The sequence below is a fragment of the Microtus pennsylvanicus genome, chromosome 14 (assembly GCF_037038515.1).
Source record: "Microtus pennsylvanicus isolate mMicPen1 chromosome 14, mMicPen1.hap1, whole genome shotgun sequence".
Classification (NCBI taxonomy): Eukaryota; Metazoa; Chordata; class Mammalia; order Rodentia; family Cricetidae; genus Microtus; species Microtus pennsylvanicus.
This window is the reverse complement of record NC_134592.1, coordinates 2,195,139-2,220,602: the sequence shown is the minus strand read 5'-3', so window position 1 is coordinate 2,220,602 and position 25,464 is coordinate 2,195,139. Positions and strand designations below refer to the sequence as shown.

At 43.3% G+C, this 25,464-nt stretch overlaps 1 protein-coding gene across 1 annotated transcript in view; it reads left to right on the top strand.

The window, feature by feature from the left end:
* Rapgef5 (Rap guanine nucleotide exchange factor 5) overlaps nucleotides 1-25,464 on the top strand; it is a 231,505-nt gene that overhangs the window by 23,492 nt on the left and 182,549 nt on the right. Inside the window, exons 2-5 of the mRNA XM_075948631.1 lie at nucleotides 16,283-16,333; nucleotides 18,203-18,309; nucleotides 22,682-22,803; nucleotides 24,074-24,242. Coding sequence (XP_075804746.1) covers nucleotides 16,283-16,333; nucleotides 18,203-18,309; nucleotides 22,682-22,803; nucleotides 24,074-24,242 — 449 coding nt within the window. The remainder of the gene's footprint in view (nucleotides 1-16,282; nucleotides 16,334-18,202; nucleotides 18,310-22,681; nucleotides 22,804-24,073; nucleotides 24,243-25,464) is intronic.

Below are 25,464 nucleotides of genomic sequence, written 5' to 3'. Positions count from 1 at the left end.
GGCTGTGTGGAAGGAATCGCCTGCCACGAGTCACGGAATTAATTTATCACTGGAACACTTTTGAAATCAAGTTTCCCCTGGGTGTCAAATCAATGGGACTACCATTGAGTCTTTATTTCAGAAATGTGGGTGAGAGGCAAGGTCTGTTCTCTGAAATTGAGATGGTCCTCTTTTCTACTTTTATCTATGGCTTTGTTTTTGCTGAGGACTTTTGTTGCCTTTGGTACACACGAGAGGGATGTTGGTGTTCACAAAGCCCAGCTAACTTTCCAGGTGTCGTGGTTCATAAGCCTAATTTTAGAATTGCCAGTGAAATCTGCCTGCAGTGAAGGGGAGGTTTTGCTGGCAGGGCACAAATCAGAGCAACCTGCAAGCACCAAAGTAGCCTCTTGGAAGATAGCCATCATCCTGGGGCTGTAAGCCATGGGCTTAACCATGGGTAGTTTTGGAGATTATCATATTCAAGTAAGTTAGGGATTTCGAATATAGCTCTTTGCTGATTTTGTTTTTAATTATGGTAAATGCATTTAGTGTATGGTACCAGCAATACCATTTTCAGTGTATTGTTGCGTGGCATAAAACACATTTACCTTGTTGCACATCATCCATGACTTTAAAGCCAGCTCGGGATAAAGCCTTCTTACACATGAGCTTAGATTTAATAATACCTTACTGTTCTAAGATTTCCCACTACTTTGAACAAGTGTCTTTTAGTTCATGACTTTTGCAATATGTAATTGACATAGAACGAAATCCTTGATCGCCTGCTCACTTCTGTCCTCTTTCCAAATATACTTTCTTCCTCCTTGAAAGTTCTTGATTAACTCAGTACTTCCTGTAACTATTTTTATTTCAAGGAACTCACATAATACCAAACTGAAGAGGGTGCAGAAACAAGCTTCCACATATCTCGGATGCTGGTGAGCTGTGGACTTCTGAGAAGATAAAGAAGAAAAGTTAAACTGTTCAGCTTTATACCCCAGCCATGAGTTCTGAAGCAATTTCCAGTCTAACTTAAAGAATGCTTTAGAAGCTGGAGGGGTGGCTCAGAGGTCCAGAGCACTTGTCCTCTTGCAGAACACCCAGGTGGTTTGATTTCCAGCACCCAGGGGCAACTTATAATGGTCAGTCCCAGGCATCCAGTGCCTCTCTGGCACCAGCCACGTAAGTGGTGCAGCAGCCTGCAGGCAAAGCACCACACACTTTAGATAGATAAACAAACAAATGGATAATTTTTTAAAGAGATGTGACAGGTTTGTATGGAGAAGTTGTCCACAGTACATATATTTCGAGGTTGTTTACAGCTGCTTTCCCTGCCTAAGGCTACTTACTAATTTCCCTGTCTATATGCTCAGACCAGAACACTGCACTTTCTTATATCAAACGGAGAGTTGACATTTAGAACTCAGAAAGGGGTGTGGTGGACACACACAGGGCTCTGAGGTAGGGAAGACACTTAAGTTCTTGCTGATGATTCAAATGAACCTAGTTTAACCAGTTTCTATTCTCCAGTCCGGCTCTACAGAGGCATCTTTAGAAGGAAGGCTTCAGCCTAATGAGACAACTAACTATACCCAAGAGGAAACAATAAATAACATTTAATGATAAGAAGGGGAAACACACAACACAGCAAAATAACAGGAATTAATAAAGTGTTCAACAATAACTCTCAATATTAATGATCTTAATTCCCTAGTAAAAAGATTGTAGGAAACAGGATCCAGGCCTAGAGAGATGGCTCAGTCAATAAAGGCTAGGTTTACCACCAAATATATAAGAAAACAAAATCTTCCTGATAAAAACGTATTGTATGAACATTTTTTAAGGGGCTGGAGAGATGGCTCAATGGTTGAAAGCACTTGTTCCTACAGTGGACCAGGGTTCGATTCCTAGCAACTACATGGCGGTTTACAATCATCTGTAATTCCAGTTCAAGGAAATCTGACATCCTCTCTGACCTCCGTGGGCACTAGAAACTCATACACATAAAATACATCTCAAAATTAAAAAAAAAAACGTGTAAATTAAATAAAAAGAACCCATTGCTCTACACATCAGTTCAAAATCGTGCTTTGCACTTCCAGGAGTGAGTAGTGAGTGTAGCAGCCAGGGAGCTGGAAGGTTGAGCCCCTGGACATGACGCTGACTTTATGCTGTCCCATCACGTGTGCTGTGTGCCTCTCATACCCTTCACTTAGGAGCTGACGCAGAACTGGACCCTGTGCCAACAAAGTCCATCGCTGGAACTATTTAGCTTTGCAGTATTTGCTTCCTGAATTGTGTGACTGTTACAGAGCCGTGACAGGGGAGAGTAACTGGGTGTTTCAGCAGATTGGCCACAGAGCAGACCTTCCGGGAACTGGGGTTACTGGAATAGGAACTCTGGCAGAACCCAGTTGTGCCCTTTACTCACGGCTGGCCACTTGGAAGGGGAAGGTTGCTTTGTGTCTTCCTACACTGTGGTTTGAACGTCTCCTCCAGGTTCCTCTTGTCTCTTTCCTCTCTGGCTGGCTTCTTCCGCGGTTGCTTGGTCTCAGCCATGCTTATGTCTGCTTAGGGCAGGCAGGGTCATGGGGCAGGCATCACAGAGCAGGAAGGACAGTGCATAAATAGAACTTCCTAGAAATGTCTTCAGCCTTGTCTTACTTTCATAGGTCTCACCCAAGGATCTCCCTGTTCTCCCCATCCCTGCACACCTCAGAGACCTTAAGTTTGGATTTCCTTCTAACTGGACACATGCTCGTTTTGTGTAAATATTTAAATATTACTGTCTTAATTTATGAACTTTCCTTCATAGGGCTGGAGGTGGCAGAATGGTGAAATGAAGATTTTGTCTTTTTAAAAATTATTGTTATGTGTGTGTGTCTGCATGAGTTTATGTACACTATGCATGTCAGATGCCAGGGGAGAACGCAGGGCACTAGATACCCTGGTACTCGATATGTGTCATAGTGTGAGTTGTTATGTGTGTGTGCCTGCATGAGTTTATGTACACTATGCATGTCAGATGCCAGGGGAGGACACAGGGCACTGGATACCCTGGTACTGGATATGTGTCATAGTGTGAGCTGCCTGAAGTTGGTGCTAGGATCTGAGCTCAGATTTTCAGCAAGAGCGCCAGGGGAGAACACAGGGCACTAGATACCCTGGTACTCTATATGTGTCATAGTGTGAGTTGTTATGTGTGTTTGCCTGCATGAGTTTATGTACACTATGCATGTGCAGATGCCAGGGGAGGACACAGGGCATTGGATACCCTGGTACTGGATGTGTGTCATAGTGTGAGTTGTTATGTGTGTTTGCCTGCATGAGTTTATGTACACTATGCATGTCAGATGCCAGGGGAGAACGCAGGGCACTAGATACCCTGGTACTCTATATGTGTCATAGTGTGAGTTGTTATGTGTGTGTGCCTACATGAGTTTATGTACACTATGCATGTCAGATGCCAGGGGAGGACACAGGGCACTAGATACCCTGGTACTGGATATGTGTCATAGTGTGAGCTGCCTGAAGTTGGTGCTAGGATCTGAGCTCAGATCTTCAGCAAGAGCAATAGCAAGCTTATGGCCCCTGGAGAGTTTGTTTTATTTAGTAGATTTTTCTTCTTTTTTCTTTTAAGATTTACTTATTTTATATATGTGAGTGCCGTATCTGCATGAATGCCTGCATGCCAGAAGAGGGCATTAGATCTAATTACAGATGTGGGTGCTGAAAATTGAACTCAGGACCTCTGGAAGAGCAGTTTGTACTCCTTGCCACTGAGCCATCTCTCCTGACCAGATTTTTATTCTTGAATAATTTCTTTAATAAAAGAAATTTGGAAGTTGGAAAGAAACAAAAATCTACCAAGTAGTCTCTCACAAAGATTCCATTAGCATTTTCTATATTCCTTTCTGTTTTTATTCTCCACCAGGGTCAGTGTTGCCCAGGCTGCTGTCAGGTGCCCCAACCCCAGTTACAGTTGAGCTGCATTACCCCATCCTTCCAGCTTCACCAAATGCTCCCATGTAGGACAGGTCTAGTGGCTGAGTCCCTGTCCTCTGCTTTTGCCTGTAGGACGTTAACTTCATATCTTCTGTTGTCGTTAGCTTGTTTGAGAGAGGCTTCCTTTGAATAGTGCGGGTTGTCATGTCTCTAGCTGACCTGAATAGAGTTAGAGAAGGAATGAAGCTTCTTTCCCTGATTTCATCCAAATACACAGGAGTCCAGCTGCAGATGCCCAGCGTGTCGTTTACTTGCAAGTGAAAACTTAGAACCTTCAAAACAGCCCTTTGTGAGGTGTCTCTTGCTGCAGTGTTCTCTCAGAGAAGGGCAAACACAAACACAGTTGCTTTTGGATCACAGCCAGGGTGTGTGTGTGTGTGTGTGTGTGTGTGTGTGTGTGTGTGTGTGTGTGTATAGGAATGTGGCTTTCCATTAGATATTGGGGGAAGGGGAGAGGAGGAGAAGTGTGTGCAGGAAGTCGAAGGCACCTGCGGTTGTTTCAGCTCAAGGAGCTGAATTGGTCTTGCTGCTCCCTTGTTGCTCCTGTTGACTGTATGTTGGGTGCTCTGTTTTAGGCACCTGTGTGGTTTAGCTCCCCGACCAAGATGTAGGAGGCGAGCTCCCATCTGAGCCTGATTTGTGTGCTGCTGACAAGTCACTGGGTGAGCAGGCTACAAGGGTTGGCTTGAGGGAAAGAGGATTTCACAGTTGTGAATCTAATAACATCTGGACAGCTTTTAAATTAGCTGCCTCCCATTAGCACATGTGTCCAGAGACGGCAAATGATAAGTAGATACATTTGGGAATGTTGGATTAAACAGGTTTAATAACTGTAGGAATTCTCCAATGCCTTCAATAAGCTTATTTTTTCTTTCTTTTCTTATTTGGTTTTCGAGATAGGGTTTCTCTGTGTAACAATGCTGGCTGCCCTGGACTCACTCTGTAGACCAGGCTGGCCTCAAATTAAAGATATTCATCTGCCTCTGCCTCCTAAGTTATGGGATTAAAGGTGTGAGCCACTATGCCCGCCCTGCAGGTTTTATTTTTAAGGAGACTCAAGTAAGCAACATCTTCATCTTGATTTTGCCCATGTAATCTTTGCTAGAGGGACCTTTGTCGGTGTCGGGAAGGTTTGAATTAGAAATGCTTGTTGCTGTAAGTGAGGTTAGTATCTAGGTTGTATGGAGTGGCCTTCCCAAACTTTGCTATGAGTCCCCTAGGCCCTGGTTCCCTCCATCCTTGAAATGGGTGTGTGTGGCCCCGTGGAGATGAAGCACCAGTATGGCACCGAAACACTGTGACGCTGGTGCTGCTCGTCCCCAGGCCTTAACATGGAAGGAGTCAGCTGATGACTGTCGTTGGAGATGGGTAGAGATGGCTGGAGGAAGGGGATATGGGTTCTCTTGCATTCCGGGAGTCCATTGGAAGGTTCCTAATGAAGGAAGAAGAGTGGCAGGTACCGGTGCTTGTCACATTTCTCCTGAAGGGGGATTTCCAGGGGAATCCAGAGTACTAGGGATCCCTTTGAATTCCAAAAACGTCCGAATGTGCTGTTGTGGCCCGCAGGTTACATAGTCTGTTTCTGGCTGGACGGATGCTGGGTGTGTTTGCTTGTGTTGCAGTAGAAGGTCCCAGGAGCAGACACAAGCTGACTAAAGATTATGATAAACCTGGTGCAGTGACTCATGCCTGTAACCACAGCACTGAGACCATATCTCAAGTTGAAGACTAGCCTGGACTATATAGTGAGTTCAAGACTAGCCAGCTAGCCAGCCATGGATAGATAGTTCAACCCTGTCTGAGAAAAAATGAGCAGAGAGTAATTTGCTAGAGAAAATAATAACTATCTAGGCACTTCGAGGGCATGGCTTGGTGGAAATGGAAGATATAAACTAGTATCAAAGAGTTGGGAAGGGAAAGGATGTGTAGATGGACCCTTATCAGCTATAGTTCCACTTGTATTGGGCACAAAGCCATTACTCATGGAGCAGGTTTCATACTTTGAAAGTGGAGTTTGGATCATTTGCCAGGTTAGCTTTATGTGAGGTATAGTACTTTCTTAAGACTGGTCAACAACAACCCCCAGTCACCCTTACAGCCACGTAGGACAGCAGTACTACAGTGTCGGAGGGCCAGCAGCAGTCAGTTGGATGCACTTCTGATTTACAATGGGCTTACTGGGACATAGCTTCATTGTAAGCTGAGAAGCATGTCTACTCAGGGCAAGAAAGCCATTAGAGTCAACGCAGTGTGATCCAGACTAAGAAGGAATCATCACAGAAAGTGACTGTAGAATCTGATCTTAGTAGATGAAGAGAAGCAGCAGGTGCCATACCTGGAGCCATGACAAGGACATGCAGCAGGGGATGTGGATAGCATTCTGATCCATCCTTAGGAAAGTAGAAGGAAGTGAAAGGGCTGATGTGGCTGTAAAGTGAGCATTTCAAGGAAAGACATGTACAAGAGGATTGGGGGGCTGTGTGACCCCGAAGAAAGTTTTACAAGATTGCAGAACTGCGTGCTAGCTAACCAGAGGCTGCAAAAGGCAAGCTCACTCACACGTTTGTCAGTGCCAGGGCCAAAGAGAGGGGAGTCCTGCTCCTCGTAGTCAGCCTTAAGGAGCCGACGGGGAGGTTAACTGTGATAGGCTCTGTGAACAGTGCTGCTTGGTTTGAAACTAGGATTGCCTGCAGTTGGTAGAAACAGTGTTCTTTAGTGACTTCGGGAAGCCAGAAAAAGGTTTTGTGACACTGAGTGTCTACACATGAAGCCATAATAGAACACACGGAAGACTTCTAACTTTATATTTGATCTCTCTGATATATGTGTTTGTGTGTATATAAAATATTATTTGAGACAGACTCTCTCTATACTTCCCAGGCATGTCTTGAACTAATGATTTCTCCTGCCTCAGCCTTCTACATGCTGGGATTACAGATGTCTACCACCACGCCTGACTGATTCTCTTGAATTCTAAAATAAAATAGCAATTAAAAGACGTGGTGAGCACCGAGGACGAGACCTAGGCATAAGTGGAAAGGAAACTTTGGAGTAAGTAGATGGCAGGCTTTTTCTCAGGTGAATATCAGGTGAGACTATTGTTTGTGTAAGAATCAGCTGTCCTTAGAGTCCATGTGGCAACAGCACACAGACATTCGGACCCATCCAGGGGACGCCCTGATTCCAGCCACACAGCACCACCGGGTGAGTCTGTGTCAGTTCTCCCGGACTCCTGGGTAGAATTACTAGGACTGACTCTGATGGGTGAGCATGGCATGGTGCTCGAAGAGAAGTTGTGGGGATGGTGAGAGAAGGATGCTTCCTCATCTGCCGTGCCCGGGATGTGGGTGGAAAGATGAGGTTCTGTCCCTTGAGAAGTTTGTAAGCTAGCGTGTTGGTACACAGTTCTGCACCCTGTGGGAGTTTGCTGTGCCCAGTGCTGTGCAGTAATGGTGCGTAGAGCAGTCATCAGCCAGGCGCTGTTCTACGTGCCGTTTATGTGATTTAGAATCTGTGGTCCTCAGGGTGCAGGCTCCTGACCTCCTCCAGCATCATCCCCCTATGAGAACTCATTAAAATTCAGATTTCCAGGGTCTACCCTAAACCCACCAAACACAAAACTGTGTAGGGGCCCAGGGATATGCCATTACACTGTCTAGTACATAATGAAATTTTGAAATCACTATTTTGATTTACTCTTTATAACAGCCTTATAAGTAGATTTTATACTACTCACTTAGAAGAGTAGACCCAGTGCGGTAAGGAAGGTAACTTGTCTAAGCACCATGCATGGTTGCCTCTCAAGAGAAAGTGCAGGGCAGAGGACGGAGCTGAAAACAGCAAAGCTAAGGGAGGATTAGAAAGGTAGGCGTTTCCACTTTACAAACACGTAGTAAAAGTTAAACACGGGCTATGCGTCTTAGGGCACTGGAAGCGTCTGGAAGTATAACACGTGGTAGACCATGTCTTCCTGGTTTGTGTGGTAAGAGGAAGCTAAAATGCAAATGAGTGTCTGAAGTTCGAAGAGCTTTGGAAGCGCTAAAGGGAAGTCTGAAAGGAGATGTAAGCATGCATGAATGTGTTGTAACATGAATCGTGTGAGTCATTCCGGCATAGCTTTGAAACACCATTGTGTTCCCCTAGGTTTCCTACTGCTTTTCTGTGTTCAGTCCTTTTCATCAGGCACAACTGCAGTCCCAGCACTTGGAGCGCTGAGGAGACGGTGGCGAGTTTAAGGCCAGCTTGGGCGGTTTTTTTATTAACTCTTCTCCAGTGTTCTCAGTCCATGTATCACCAATAATCACCTGATCTGTGATTATTTTTGTCACGTGACTTGTGATTTTTTTTTTTTAAGCAGTGACTGTTTTCCTGCGAGCTTCTTGTCTTGTGTGGAGATTTGTGGACACAGTGGCAAGGATCCTGTGTCTTAGTCCACGGTTTCCACATTTTAGCCTCCACTCACAGCATTGTCAGCAGCCTCTGCTACTGTGGTGTTTGCTTCAGCATTATTTCCATTTTATTCTTTGGGTTACACTTAGTAATTGGAATTGTTGTGCGAGGAAGGCGTGTCCTTTCTACCCATACCCACTCCCTTTTGAATTACTTACTGATACCCTGTGGACTCCAGGTTATGTTATTATTCAGCCCTTCCATGATTTATTTTGCTGTTGAGGGTTCTGCATTGAGCTGTTTCGTGAGCTGTTCTGTGCTGGCTGCCATAGGAAGGGTCGGCCTTGGTGTCCAGGTGTGACTAACCGGCTCCTGTTAGTAAGTGGACGATTCAGTGACGAGGGGGAAGCGTCCTGATTTCCCCATAACTCCTGGGTATTTGGTCTCTACATTTTGGATTTTCTGTGATCACATTAACTAGGGATGCACACTCCGGTGGGGGAAAACTATTGTCTTGTTTGTAAACACAGCCAAAAATAAAGATACTTTTCTCAAGGACTGAATAAATTTAAGTTGCTGAAGTTTTATGGTTTGTTTCTGTTGTATCTGTTGTAGTTTTCCCTGAGTACCTCAAGCAGGCAAGGTTATGAATGCTTGTAATTCCTATCAGAACTCACTTGACTTTTCAGCTTTAGTGTTTAAGTAGGCAAACATGTTTGTACTCGTATGGAGCCCTCTAGTAATGGGAGGTCAAAACATGTTTATGCTTTCTGAAGGTGCATGGGCTTTGTGCTCTCTGCAGACATGGGAAGACTGCCTAGGTGGGCTATGTCCAGTGTGGGGTTTACAGAAAGCGCATACTGTGTGAGCAGGCGTTTCCATTCACTAGCCATTGTGAATTCTGTTCAGATCTCAGTGCTGTTGACAGCTCCCCCTTCCTTCATCAAGGTGTGTGATGAGGTGATGTTTGTAGAAAAGTTTCAAATAGTCATGATGTCACTTACTCATTTATATTTCTTTATTCTAAATTGTGTCTGTGGCAATGTGTACATGTGATTGCAGTTGCTGGAGTCCAGAAGAGCAGATCAGGGTCCCGGAGCTGGAGTTACGGGTGCTGTGAAATCTAATGTGGGTGCTGGGAACTGAGCCAGGATTTTCTGGGGTAATAGCAAGTGCTCCAAACCATTGAGCTGTCTCCCTAGCACCAAGTCATTGAGTTTTTACCGTTCTATTCAAACCTTGCCATACATTAAAACTAACTGGGGGTTGCAGGGAGAGGGGAAACGATTCAGACCCTACTCCTTGAGATTTGAATTTAGTATGCTCAGCGTGGGACCATGGTGTTTTTCCCAGGGACTTCTATGCTATCCAGGCTTGGGACCTGCTGGATCTAGCAGGGATTATTTGTAAGCCCTCTCCCAGACTGAGAGTGACCCCAGGACCTGCACGCCAGGCGAAGACCTCTCAGCCACATTGCTCAGCTCCTTGGGTGACTTCTTACTGCATTCCCTGAGTACGGATAGCAGTTGTTATCGTAGTGGGAGGAGCCTCAGGTGTGTAGCTGCTAGTAAGCTGCCCACGTACCGTAAGCAACTCCAAAGATGGACTTAGGTGGAACCATTCCTTCGCTGTGCCTTTTGTGCCTTGTCTGATGTAGGTACAGCTTTGTCACATCTTTGGAAAAGTCACTCAGCCTAGGCCTTTGCCACATGGTTTAAATCACGATGTTCTGTGTTAAACTGTGCATTCATGGAGTAGCAACGAAAGGTAGACTTGGGTTTTAACTTCTTTGTAGTTTAGTTTTGTCATCCATACGTAGTTCAGAGTTTCAGAGATTGTCATTTGGTGTATGTAAAACACTGGCACTTAGTGACATGTGGCATGCTGTTGAGTTGGTCTCTGCTGTGGCTCTCGTTTCATTTCTCTGGGACTTCATTTCTCTGACAATCGAGCCTCTTACCTGTACAAACAGGAATAAGGGGATGCAGTTATGAAGAGATGCTTAAGGCCAAGGGGGTGCTCAAGAGTCTCTGCTTTCTGTTCTTTCTTTGGAGTATGTGTTCATTTGGTCACATATGCATGTGCATGCTGCATGTTGTCATAGTGCACACCGGAGGCCGGAGATGAACGTGAGTGTCCTTCAGGAACCGCCTACCGTCCATGAGACAAGGTCTTTAATTGAGAGTGGAAACCTCTCATTAGCCTACACTAGCTCACCAGCCAGCTCAGAATCTGCTTAGAGTGGAAGCCTATGAGTAGGCTAGGCTGGTCACCAGCCAGCCCAGAATCTGCTTAGAGTGGAAACCTCTCATTAGCCTACACTAGCTCACCAGCCATTCCAGAATCTGCTTGTTTCTTGAGGCCTGGGATGACAGGCATGCCTCACATGCCCAGTTTGTTTACTTGGGTGCTGGAGCTCAACTCATATCCTCATGTATGGCAAGCATGTTACCAACTGAGCCAGCTCCAAGCCCTTTTCATTACTTTGCAAAAAGTGTGTGTGTGTGTGTGTGTGTGTGTGTGTGTGTGTGAACAACTTCGAATTAGTTCTTCATTTCAGTCTTTATGTGGCAAAGACTTTGCTTACTGAGCAAAGTAAGCCTTCCTTCTCTCTTCACACTGTCGGTCAGTGGTAAACAGAATTTTGAGCACATCGTAGGCTTAGATGCCATGGCACTGTTTAGTAGATTTTTTTACAAGTGCCCTGTGTGTGGGTGACTGGCTGTTGTTATGAGTGTGTGCCTAGGAGGCCCACAAGATAGTGTGAGCCTAGCTGCAGCCAGAACTCACGGAAGGAACAGTTACTCTCTGCCCACGGCAGCAGCTTGTGTCTGTCACCTATTTTCATTACATTGAACTTTCCGTGACTATGTCGTTCTAAAACATATGAATAGTGGGATTCTGTTCATGCCCATAAAGAAGAATCCACAGTCTTAGACGTTGCCAGAAAGTGACAGCCTTTATTGTTTTAGTTTATGACTTCTTATGTGACCACTAGTTAATTATGAAGCTTTCTGGATTCCTACGTTGTGATGTTCAGTGTGTTTATCCTATGAGTCCACCTTCATAGTCTGTTTGTTCACTCCAAATGGGGACTGGGACAGTGGCCACGTCACCAGTCAGTCTGGGTCTCCTTGTGGGTTCATTTTAGTGATAGGGCAATCTGTGTGATTGAAGGGATTCAGTGTTTCTTCTTATGGAATCTCTTTCCTTGGCAACCTAAATGGAATCTAAGGGTAGTGTTGAGACATCTCCTTTAAGAGCTGATGAAACATGAACCCCATGTCTCTGGTGTTGGGGGAGCTGCGGGCTGCGTTCCTGCCACCCAGCTCCTGGCCGCCAGCTAGCTTATGCCCCGAAATAACAACACACAAACTGTATTCTTTTAAACATTTCTTGGCCCATTAGTTCCAGCTTTTTATTGGCTAGCTCTTACATATTGATCTAACCCATTTCTAATATTCTGTGTAGCACCACTAGGTGCGCTTACCGGGAAAGATTCAGCACGTCTGACCTGGTGGCTTGCTTCATTGCATCTGCCCGAGAGAGGGAAGCATGGCTTCTGAGCTCACTTTCTCTTCCTCCTAGCATTCTGTTCTGTTTACTCCGCCTACCTAATTTTCTATCTATCAGGGCCAAGCAGTTTCTTTAATTTTTAACCAATGACCTTCCTCCATCACTCTAGTTTAGTAAGACTCCGTGTCCAGACTTCCAGGTGTGTACTAATAACAACACACACAATGCAAGTGACTCCCAGGTTGGCTCCTGGACAGTTGTAGCTTCACTTTCATGGGCACCCACCCAAAAGGCAGTAACATGGCTGCTGATCAATTGTTTTTTTGAGTTAGGACATCACTCCTCTTCTTGATGATTCATTAGTGTAAAATAAAGGACTGCAGGTCTCTAATCCATGTTTAAAATATTAAATTTCTCTGGGTTCATTTAAAGAACTATTTTCTGTTATTCATTAAAATAAAAGAGAGGACCTAGAGACATGACTAAGCAGTTAAGAGCCCTGCCTACTTTTCCAGAGGCCCCGAGTTCAATTCCCAGCAACCACAGGGTGGCTGACAACCATCTATAGCAGGATCTGATGCCTTCTTCTGGCATTACTTGCATATAGAATACTCATATGCATAAAATCAATCAACCAATCTTTAAAATAAATTAAAAAGGTGGAAAAGATTTTGAACTAAAGTCCATTTTCATTCATGTTGTTAGGCTGTCTGTGGGATGTTTATGCCTTTCCGAATCAGTGCACCCATAATGAGTAATTCCTGGCAGTTGGAAATGAGCAGGAAAAGGAACCATAACCTTTTCTGTTCATTTTATTTATGAGATAATAATGGTTGAAAGCCATTTAAAGAGAGGACACTTGGGTGGTACTCTTTTATAATCCCAGCACTTGGGAGGCAAATCATGAGTTTGAGGCTGCCCTGTCATAATCCCCACCCAGCCCAACCACAGCAAAACATTGGGCATCAGTAGAGTAGCCCTCTGAGGTTATAGAGCAAGCTGATGAGAAAATCAGGAGCAAGAAGAGAGAATTCAAGGGTTTAAAGCTTATAGCTTGTGTTGCTAAACCCGAAATTAACCTGTAAGCCCCACCTACCCAAAGACCAGGTAACTTCCTGGGATCCTGGGATTGGAGCTCTGGGAAACTAACAACAAAGCATCATGGGTAAGTGTGCTTACCCCTATGGGTCTTTGTTTGTATAAGCCCCACCAACATATGTCTCAAGGCCCAAGGCCGTTCACCTGGAAAGTTCCCTGGTGATGGTCCTGACCAAATTCCATCTTGGTCAGTATTTAAAATTTTTCTTAAAAGCTTCCTTAAATTAAGCCAAAATGCTAGAACTGGTTTGTTGTTGTTGTTTGTTTTTTGGGTTTTTTTTTCTGAAAAATTTTAGGATTAAGAGTATCTTCTGGTAAAGGAGTTGTAGAAATCAGGGAGTATTTTTGTTCTTGTGTTTGTTTTTAGAAGCTTTCACAATGTCTCAAGCAACAAAGTAAGTGCTTCATTAGTGTGAAATAAATAGAAGGGACCAGTCATAAGCTTCAAAAGATGAAGCGTATGTGCCGAGTGAAGAAGTGAGACCAGGGTGTTAAAAGGTGGGGTAAAAACAGCTAAGCCAAGGATTAGGGGCAGATCTTGTCAAGGCTGGAGAGCAGTCCTCTGGAACTTACCTGTATGGTGGTCCCCACATTCAACGAAGAAGCAGGCCTCTCCTGTACTTCTTAACCCTGAGGTGATGAGGGAACCCCATGTTCTTCTTACCTTGTCTTTGTAACTTGATACTTTGGTCAGCATGGAACCCTAACAGGAAGTAGTCTCTACAAGAGCAGTTAGAAAGTTATTTGAAGTTTAATGGGTCAGTACTTCACTGAGATCCACAAAGAGCTCTGTGGCTTCCTGCTCTGAGGGCTGCTGTCCCTGGTGTTAGTGACACATGGTTCCCCTGGGCATCAATAGGATTGTGTTCTGTGAGAGACAAACCTTATTATGCTGCCTGTCATTCCCCAGGGACTAGAAGCTTATCTAACACCTTATCTTTCCAGCACAGGAGCCCCATCACTTCACCTACTCTCCTTACCTGTCTTTAGAAAGGGCTCTGGGGGGAGGTGCTTCTGTTTAGCCGGATCCTGTGACTGTCACCCTGAGAGCTGCCTGGTTTAGGATGGCAGTGGAGAGAAAGGCAAGTGGTTTGTTTCTTTGTGAAAATATTCCTGCCCAGTTTTTTTTTCCTTAAGGAAGGCTTTTTCTTGGACTAGCTCATGTGAAAAACTTGTTCTTTGAACTGATTGAAACAATTTGATGAATACATGAAGATTGTCAGTTTTGTTCTGTCACAATTGTTTTTTCCCAAAAACTTTCCTTGGTCTGGATAAAAAAATAACTTTTCATGACAACTCATTACCATGGGGAAATCTGATGTCTATGTAAGCTTTAAATCATTCAGTGCTGTGTGGGCTCCGATGCCAGGTCTGCCGAGGGTTCGATGGGAGTGTGCATGGGCAAGGCCAGAATGGTGGGCATCGAAAATGGGCTGACTTACAAAAATTTCTTGCAAATCTTTAGCAGAGCATCCTTTAGCCTTTCTGGATAAAGAGTCAATACTTTCATTTGTTTGACCCGAGGATAATTTGTGTGGGAGCTATCGAGAGTGGGAAAGTCTCAGAACAGGCATTTCCTTTTTAGGTTGAAATTTGGTAGAAGGTTCACATAGCACAAAGTGATGACTAGCGGGGTGTTGGTAAGTGTAGCACATTGTTCTACGGAGTGGAGGTGGCAGGCTAAACATTGGGCTCTCATAAGCATCAAATCTGAGTGCCCAGGTGTAAAGAGCCCTTAAACACGGGTTGGGAGCTTAGTAAATGTTAGTTTCTCTGTTCTTCCTGAACCGCAGTGGGACGCGATAATGAGTCTCCATTGTGCTGAAGCATCTGTGGGTGACTGAGCTGCTGGCTAGATTGTTAGGTGGGGAAAATTAGCTCCCACGATTCAAACATTCAGCAAACCCTTAGTTGATATGTGATATATAAAGAGCTAAGTAAATGAATGGAAACACAAACGTCTTTATGTAACATTGTATGCTTGGTGCCATGTGATCGAAGCACCATAGGGTACTCGCACAGATTCTGTATGTACCACAATGCGGGGTGCACAAGTTCTGCAGGGTAAATGACACCAAACAAAGATCTCTGAAGAGTTTCATCCCCCGCTCCCATTGGTGGAACTTTGCTGAAGAGAGAACTATCCAGTCAATGGCCTTATCCTGCTAAACACATAGGATCTTACCTGGTCTTAGAAGCTAAGCAGAGTCAGGCTGGATTAGAATTGTGTGGGAGGAGTGGAAACCTGGATTCCAAGGTCCTGTGGGTCCATCATGGAAGACAATGGATTTGAATAGAAAATGCTATGACTAGGTAGGGATGTAAGCAGCAGATTTCTCTAACATACATGTGTGCATATTTTTGTGGGTGTGTATACTTTTGTGTGCCCATGTGCGGACACATGTATGATTGTATGTGGAGGCCAGAAGACAGCTTTTGGGATCATTCTTAGATGTTAATCGCTTTGATTTTTGAGACATGGTCTCTCACTGGTCTGCAGCTTGCCAAGTACACCTAAGTTGGCTGGCCACTGAATCTCAAGAATCCACCTGTCTTCCCTGTCTTAGTTCTGGGCTCACAAATGTATGCCACCATGCCCATTTCTTTCTTTAAATGGGTTATGGGATCAAACTCAGGTCCATACGCTTGCAAGGCAAGGACTTTAGCAAGTGATCTGTCTCTCTGGTGTCCGACACTTAGATCCTCTAAATTCTTTATTTTCATCAGTCTCACGTATGTAAACCTATTCTGAATATAATCTACAATATCCTCTCCGTGTCCCAGGGGCACCTATATCTTAGTGAGAAAGTCCCTGTGGGATTGAAGAGAGATAACACATGAAGACTGTGGGGCTGAGGGCCTTGAGTTGACCCCTCTCAGATACCGGTGACTCACTTTAAGAGGGAGGATGACTTTGGAGATGTGTTTGCTGGGTGGGTGTGGGGGGAGCGGAACTGAAGGACAGAAAGACCTATTGAGAGGCTGAAGCAGCCTCTGAGGTAGAAGTGAAAGAGGGCTGAATGGGGGTGGTGCAAGAGCAATGGAATCCCAGTCCCAGCTGTGACTGTAGGCACAGCTTCCTGCCTTACTGCTGCAGGCTGCACTCTTGGAGGCAGGAGCCCTTCGAGTGGAATGTCCTGCCTGACTGGAGTGAAGGTGACCTGTGACTTGAGGTTTATTAAACTAATCTTTTATAGACACTAGGCCTGACACTTGCATGTGCTTTGCTTTTTTTTTTTTTATTCAAGGTATCTGTTTGAGTCTAATTTCCCTCCTTTTTCTTTTAAAATAGACTCTTTCAAGAAGAATTTCCAACCCATACCTTGAACATACTTCTTCCCAGGTATGAAACTGCCTTTTCTTTTCGTCTCTGTGTTTATAATGGTGTTTCACAGATGCTAGTGGAGAACTTTGGGTTACAGCTGCCTGACATCCCGGAGTTTTGCAGGGATAATGTACTCATCACACCATCCTCCCCGCCAGGGAGACCTTGAAGATTAGATTCCCTGATCATTGTCAGGATTCAGGATGCTTGTGACGTAAGACACAGCTATTTTCCACCTGCTCTGCAGTAAGCCGTCAAGGTGGTAGAGTACACATGCATCCTGTAGTTTTTGTGTGGACGGAAACACAAGAGTTTATAAGTACATTGCACAGAGGACTTTAGTAAGAGGAGATGTGTGTGGAGCTACCTCTAAGGGCATTGCCCCTTCTGTGCTCACAGAGGACTGAGGCGAGACCTTTTCTCTCTTCCTCTTCCCTGTGTCATGCACCTGGAGCAGAGCGAGTGCTTGTCAGCTACTCATTAAATGCCTGGCGGATGACTCACTGAGTGAACCTTGTAGATGTCAGGACTGCTTAAGCATCCGCTGACTCATGCCTCTGCCTCAGTAACTCTCTACCATGTAGCTTGTTCAAGATCTGATTTTTAAAACATGCTCGCAGGGAATCATTTCTGGCCCTCTTCTCATCAGATTGTATTCAAGTGATGACATATTACTTTCTAGCAAGTCAGAACCAATATATTATCAATTTATTTGTAATTAAGAAAGAGTTACTAAGAGGGCCTGAGGTTATAGAGCACTTACCTTGCTTTACAAAACCCATGCTCAAAACTAGCACAGCCAGACAAAGGAGTTTGACAAAAATCTAATAGGACTGAAGAGATGGCTCAACAATTAAGAGCACTAGCTGTTCTTCCAAAAAACGCAGGTTCGATCCCCAGCATCCATATGGTGACTCACGACCATCTATAACTCCAGTTCCAGGAGATCGAATACCTTCTGACTTTCAGAGCATTGGGCACACACATGTACAGCACACATACAAACAAAAATACATGCAGGAAAAAATACTCATAGCCATAAAATTAATATAGAGATAAATAAATGTCACAACAGGCAGAGGGGAGCAAACAGGAAGCTGTGAGCATAGAGCAGTGTACATTTATTTACTTCATGAAGTTAGCCCATCGCACTTTGCCTCCTCGGCTTCTGAAATACAGCCTTGTGCTAAAGAAGAAAGTACAACAGAGGAAAGGAGGTGCTTTTGAAAACAGGGCCGAGAGCTCTCCAAGAGGCACCTCCCTTTCTCTCCAAGGACCAGGGACTCAGAGGGAGGAATGGGAAGATTAAGGAGAGAAGTTCAGTGATATCTCTTTCTGAAAGATAAAACAGAAGCACTGCAGATCACACCAGAACATTTGGAGTCAGCTGTGAACTCTGGCGTTGAGTGGAGCTTCAGGGCAAAGTAGCGTGCCCTGGCATTGCATCTTGCTTTTGGTTGTTTGCTAAGCGGGGAAGTATCTTCCAAGGGCTTTTATATGCATGGATTATCAATGGGCCAAGTCAGTAGATTAAACAATTTGGTTGTGATTAATCTATACAGATCAGATGACCCCACTGTGCTGCAGTGACTGAAACATTATGTTCACAATGTGGAAATTCCACTCTGAAAACTTCGTCTTTTAAGAGAACATTGCTTATGATTATAGTTAAGTCCTTTACATTTGGAAAATAGCTGTTATAGTTTAATAGCTTAAATGGACCAGCAGCTAAAATGAAATAAGGTAATTATTGGCCTATATAGCTTCCTAGGCTAAAATGTATCTGAAGCTTAGGGAATTGGTCGTGATTCTTTATATGCATTGGGAGCTCACAGGCTGTCACGTTATTGTTCTACATTTACAAGATTATTTTTCTTTTCTGCTTAGATTTATGGAGAGAATTCTTCTTGTGCAGGAAAAGCATTAAGAAATATTATTATTCTTCAAGCAGCTGACCTGGTAAAGGACAGAGTGAACCTCAAGGGATTTTACAGGTAACACCATTTCTTAACACCTTGTCAGAAGCTCCCCTTGAGGGGAGCAAATCCATCAGCCTAATTGTAGCTCTGAGCATAGAGTGTCAGGCTGTCTGGGTATCCGCAGCTGGAGGGACAGAAGTGCTCTGGCTGCTGAGCATCCGAAGGGTGTTTGCTTATGGCTGTGGTAAGGTTTCTGGGGCTGCAAGGATATAAAATTCCTAACTACAAGGGTTGTCTCTTTTTTGATTCTACACTGAGTACTTCAAGGAAACCTAAGTCCCTCCACATTGGAAACACTGCTCATAGGCAGAGAGAGAGCTGTTCAAACCCTCCAGGTGAGAATGAGTGACATTCCACACTGCAGTGTGGAGTGGGAAGAGGCAATTTGTCTTCTAGGCCAGTGAATAGGGATAGCACTGTAAACAGTAAGGGCAGGATAGGTTCATGGCTAGTCTTAATAAATGGCTGGACCTTCGGTGAGGTCAGGTGGAAAGTTTGGAAATGTGTTTCACTCTTGTGGAATAGTAAAAGAGTATACTATTACCTTTTTATTTGCTACATGAAGATGAACTAATACTTAACAATACCAAAAGAAAATTATAAAAATAAAACCAAAAGCAAAATCTACAACTTACATTGTCAGTAGTCTTAAAGAGATGACATTAAAAAAAAAAAAAACACCAGAATACGTCAGTACTCAGGTATTACAAGAAGGAGAACATATTCTCACAATAAAGTGTGTTTCTTTAAGTTATAGAAATTTAGCTTATAAAAAAATAATTTTATTATCCCTGTTGTTTTCATTGGCCACAGGAACAAGTGGTTCCATTGGAAACATTTTACCATGACACAAATCCTGGGCATAGTGAAACTCAAGTATTTGGAGTAAAAAGACTCCTGTGTGAGGTACAATTATACACAGAAAATGCACAGATCTTAAGTATAAGGCTTAATAAATTTTTATTTGCTATACACCTATACAATCATGATCTGTGTAACCATTATTAAGATACAGAGGATATTTACATTCCAGAAAGTTTCCTCATTCCCTCTTAACAGTAACCAGTTTCTGCAAATAAAATATCTTAATGTTTTGTTAGCATATGTCAATTATGCATAATAATGGAATTCATATTTGTACACAATGAATTTCACTCATATTCACCTCTTGCTGCTGTCCTGACCCAGCTTGCACCCTTGTCCCTTCCTGTTTCCCACTAGCCTCTTCTCTACTGTCATGTCTTTTTTGAAGGAGGTGGGGGCAAGGACTTTATTAGGACTGTTTCCAGGAGTGCCTCACCATACTGAAGGAAATGACTCTCCTCTCCTTAACAGCCTTTAGCGGATTATACATCCCCAGGAAAGTGTGGGGCCCCATCAACCTCCCTGTTCTCTGACAGAGTAGTGAGGAACCCAGTGTTGTGGGAAGCGTGAGTACCTAAGCACAGCTGTCGCACGCTCAGTCTCATGGTGCAATGGCCAGCTTAAAGAAGAGATGACATTAAAAAAACAGAATAGGTCAGTACTCAGGTATTACAAGAAGGAGGCCATGATGGCCAGAGGACGGGCTGGGGAACAGCAGCCGAGTGAGGCAGGAAGCTGAGAGATCACATCTTCAACACAGGCGTTAAGCAGAGAGAATGAACTGAAAGTGAGGCTGGACTGGGAACTCTCAATGCCTGCTCTAAGCAGTGTTTTTCCTCCAGCAAGGCTTCACCTTCTAATATTTCCTTCGCTTTCCAAACAGCACGCCCCACCTCCCCTTCAATGTTCACAGTTCTCATTCAAGCCTCCACATCCAACCACACTCAAATTAAAATTAAAAGCAAAAGTACATGACATCATGTATAGTCACACCTGACTCTTTAATGCTAGCATTGTATTTGTAAGTCTTCATGTCGAGTTGTAAGCAAGCTCAAATAGTTCGTGCCAGTTACAGAAGACTTTGCTAATGTCTATGTTTCTAAAGGTTTTTGTGTTGTTTTAATTTGTTTGTGATCTCTGTGGGCATTGATTGAAAATGGAGATGTACCCTAATCAGGGCAATGGAAAAATGAACGTCCAATTTATAACATCTTTAGGATTTTACAGGAGCCCAGCAGGGAGAAAGTATGTGTTTTGTTGTAATGGGGAAAGAGCTACTTTTCTGTTATAGTCTAAGGACTGATTAAAGATAAAATACTAATATGGCTGCCTGGAATGGGTCATTTACATGTGTCTGATCATCAACTGAGGTCCTGTGTTCCCATATGCCATATGAGAACAGCAAAAGCTTTGGAAAGATTCTATGCAGTTTGTACTATAGAAAAAGCGTGTTTGTTTCTGAGCCCCTATTTCCTTTTATGTAGATGAATCACTAAATACCACCACCTTATTTATGCTTTAAAGTTTAGTATCTGTGTTACCACAGACTGATTGCAAACCATAATGAAAGAAAGGGTAAAATTCAGCTGTATACAGGGTCACGTGGTTCTGTGGCGCATCACCTCCAAGCGGCAGCCCCACCACACGCTATGGCAGATGGAGTGCCAGGCTGAAAATGCAGGGTGGCTGAGAGCCGCTGGCAGCATTCCCATCGCTCTGCTCCAGCGGTTTCAGTTTTCATCCTTTCTGCTCCCCTCTGCTCTGTAGACTGAGGCTTTGAACTGGATTGTTGTAGACCTGGTCAACAAGTCAGAAGACTAGGAATTAAAGATTTTAAGGGCAGACTTTCTCCTTGTCTCTAATATTTTTCATGGCCAGATGGATGGTAGGAGAAATTTAAAATATAATGGTGAGATTTAGGGAGGGGCAGAAAGGGACCACATGGAATTGAAACAGTAGCTTGTTGGTGAGTGGTACCCAGTTTTCCATTAAGGTTGTCAGGGCAATTCTGTGTTTTAGCATATTTGTGCCATGCCTATGCCTCAAACAGGGTGAACCCTTCATAATGAGAAAGGGAAGCTAAGGAGTCTGGGCTTTGTGGTCAGTAACAGCACCTAAGGGGTCTGATAGGAGTGGGTTTCTCAGTTTCCATTTGGCTTTGATGTATGAGAATCCACAGTCGACAGCACCCTTGCCCATCCTCCCTGGAACTGCTGAGCAGTGTTGTTGAAAAGACCTCCTCATGGCCGCCTGTGTTCAAATAGGCACAGCTACCGTCTAGCCAGCCACCTGCTACAATGTGGAGGTCTCGTTTGTTGAGCAAATGCTGTATTGTGGGCTTCTGTGTGCCAAGCAGACACTCAGAGAAGGCTGATGAGCCTCCGTGTTTTGAAAATGTAAAATAAAAAGATAACATAGTATTTAACCCACGAACGAAAGTGCTTTCAAAGGCGAAAAGATGCTGGCTAATTGAAAGAAGCCCTGAGTAATTAGTTAATTAACACTTCGATTCCTTCCTGTAGAGTTAGTGTTAATATTGACTGTTTGGTCTAATTGCCTGTTTTCTTGCCACCTGTGTCCTCATTTAAAAGACTCCACATATCTGAATTCTTATCTTTCTATCGTTTTAATGGTAACCTGCCACTGAGCGTGTTTGGAATTGTCTTCATTGCCTTGGAGCATCTTTTAAGTAATGACACTTGACCAGAAATCAACATGCTTTAACAAAAGCTGGATCCCTGAAGCCAGTGCTCAGCACAAGTGCGGCTCTTCATAGCAAGTCTTGCTATGGATGCTCATACTGTGTCAGTCACAAGAGTGAGCCAACACAACACTACATTCTCACCCCTCCGCAGTGTCTGCAGAATAAGGGTCCACAGTGTATGAGGCATTCCCTCCCTCCCTCCTTCTCCTGCTCTCTCTTTCTTACAGCACTCTAGCGACCTTTGTGCTTGAGAAAAAGTATAAATTAGATTCCTCTGCAAATGAAAACCTGTATTTCAAAAAGTTTTCTTTTTCTTTTTTTTTCCTCAGAGGCCCACACAAATGGAAAAGTTGACTTGATGATACTGCTTGTAATCGACTGTGGGATTTGGTGTATGTTTCAAATCTAATTACAGAGATGACTGTGTGTGGTTAGTGGAATCCAGCACACACATTTGGCTTCCTGTGTTTATGATCTAGGCTCCTTAATGGGGTTGCTTTGCTTACATTAAAATGGTTAACAGTCAAGTTTTCTGTTCTTTGAAACAAGTGTTAGAGTCTAATCTTTAAAGAACATTGAACAAAACTCTAGGCTGCAGTCTGGTCCAGTTTTGTCGAACCTTTATGGAATCCTTTTGTTACCAAAGGGAGCAGGCAAAAAGTCCCAAAATGTCTGAGTGAAAGTTCCTCATCACCAATCTGAAGTCCCTTTACATAAAGAGCCGCTAATTTTATTTCTTCATTTGTTCAATCAAGTATGTTTCAAGATTTTACTGTGTGCTGTGAATTTCTCATTGCTTATGGCTTTGTTTTGGTCCAGGAGAAGCTGTGTGGGGTCAGAGCTGGTCGACTGGCTTCTAGAACACTGCCCTTTCGTCCAGTGTAGATCTATGGCCATTGGGGTCTGGCAGCTCCTACTGGATATGGGAATTATGTCTTCAGGTGAGTGTTCATATTAAAGACACAATTGTTGCTTTGTTAAACTGCTAGACCAAAGCATGTTATAATCTGGATGGAAATTAGTCTTGAAGTTAAATGTTTACATTCTTATATTTTAAGTAAAAATGACACATCATTTTTGATCCATTTATTTTTGCCACACCTTCTGAGAAAATACTTAAGTACTTGTAGATTGTAGACATGAACCTGTAAAAGGCATTGCCTTCCTTTCTTGTCAACTCTGCTCATAAACTTCTTTTGTCAGTTATGTCTTTTGTTGCTTCAAAAGAATGGTTTATCATGCTTTATGTAATCAGAAACTGATTTATGAGTATGTATGTGCATTATTTTAATTAAGTAATCACAAACACTTAGATATGTGAGCTGTGAAGATTAGTTCTTCAAATGGAACAGAAAATGATGTAGAAGCTAAAGTAGATAACAGTCTCTCTTCTTAGTTGAACCTAGAGAATTTAATTGAAGCAGTAGGTAGAAGCCATTTGTTCTTTATTTATTTCAATCTCTCAGTTGCTAGTTGGTACTGAAAAACCCTTGTTTCTATAGATGATAAATATGAAGGGCAAGTCTTGGTGTCATTGTGAAAGAACAGCATAGATGCTCGCATGGTTTTAGTCTTCTTGGTAACACCTAGCACCTAATACTTTGAGGTTAACACTTTTGAGGAGCAGGCTTATGGTTGGTGACACATTTTGTGTAAATGCCTTTTGAGACAAACCCCTAACTTCAGATTCATTTAAAACAGGATTCCCCAGCATTGATGGTATTGACATTCTAAGTTAGGGAGTTCGTTGTGGGAGGACTGTGCTGTGCATGTCGGGCTTTTGGCATCATCCATTTCCTTTTCCTTGTAGATCTAGGAGCACATCCTTTCATTATGACTACCAAAGATGTCTCTAGGCATCACCAAGTGTCCCCCGAAGCAGTGATGCACAATCATTTCTACTGAGAGCCACTTAATTTTGCTAACTGGAACTTGCTATCATACTGTGTTTGTGTAGCATTTTTTGCCACCCTCTTTGAATTGATATTAAGTTGACCAGCACATGTCTGTGAAGCAGAAAACTTATAAAACATATGTGGATATATTGGTCAAAGTTCAAGCAGTGAAATTAATAAATGTGTCCTTTCATTTTATTGAGAGTGCAAGGGTGAATGAATGTTACCTTTGGTCTCTCACTAATCATTGGACTTTATTATTTGATTTGATTTATGACTCTAAAGCATAACATTTTTGTTTGTTTGCTTCAAACAGTGGACCAACATCTGTACTTTCAAGATAACTATGTTTTCTACCAATTTTCTTCGGAGGAATGTAGCTACTTGTACTGTGAATTTGAAAGAGAAGAAGAATGGCAAAACGGAGTGAAGCTTCTGCTGCAGCTTGTGCATCTCCTCCCTGCTAGAGCTGGCACCTGTGACCTGTGAGTACATGCTGTTGGGTACCAGTGTACACTGTTCTCTCCTAGAGAACTGTCCTATATCCAGGGCTGTGCTCTGCTTCTTCAGGCCTCTGTCTTGTTTGAGTGGTAGGAATACCATTACCAAGTTCACAAAGTTAAGAAACATTGTTGAAGATTCATGCTAGACTTGGCTCCATTGCTATTCTGATCCTCGGCTTGCTTCATCAGCTGCGCCATGATGCTTCTAATTCACGACTAAATGAGTGGATGGTCTAAATTAGGTATAACACATGATTGGGCATAAGTTGAGTGAAATATTAACTCTCATCTTATCCACCATCCACGTCGTGACTGTGCTAAGAAGGGGCTCAACAGAAACTTCTGAAAATAATCCAGAAGCAGCGTTTTCAGACTAAAGCATGTGAATCATCACATGAAGATAGTGAGTCACTGTGTGGTTAAAATAATTAAAAGCAGCTTCCTTGAGTCATGATATGGGGGTTATGACATGCCTGTTTATCCTTGGCAATAGTGGCAAACTTATTTCAGGAAGGAGCTGCAGGTTGAAATGCTAACTGAATCACTCACAGATGTTCAACTCTTCAGGCATCAGAGCGCTGTCTCATATTGTTGACTCTTCTTGCTTTTTGATATTAGTAAGGCAAGTGGAATCGCCCTTACTTCTTAGGTGAGAATATGGCTTTCAAGAGATGCATTCTGTATAACAAATATAACTCTTATTAGCTAAGAAATGACACTACTGAGCAGTTAATTCAGACATTTAGCAAAGAGAAATCTTATATTAACAATACATTTCAGATAGAAAAATTGGGTGTCAGGAATATATTTCATGTCAGGTACTGTACTAAGCAAATACCTTATGTCCTGTTTCACTTCAGAAAGGTTCCGTAAGACAAGTACTGTTAATTTCCATTCATATGCGAGGGAACTAAGGCACAGAGTAATCTGTCCCAGGTCACACAAATGGCAAGTATATCTTCAGTGTTTGCATTTACATCTGCCTAGCTCTATCACCTCAGCCTCATGCACCTGCTGTGATGTGTTCTCAACGTTATGGAGTAATCCTTACATCCCTTCTGAGAACTGTAAGCACAAGTTATCGGAGTGTTAGCCTGAGCTGTGGAGTGATTCTGGGTTTGTCAGCACCACTGTTGACAGAGGACCTGGAAACCGTAGTATAGATTCCAGTGTCACTGAATTAGCATGGCATGGAATGTCCTTT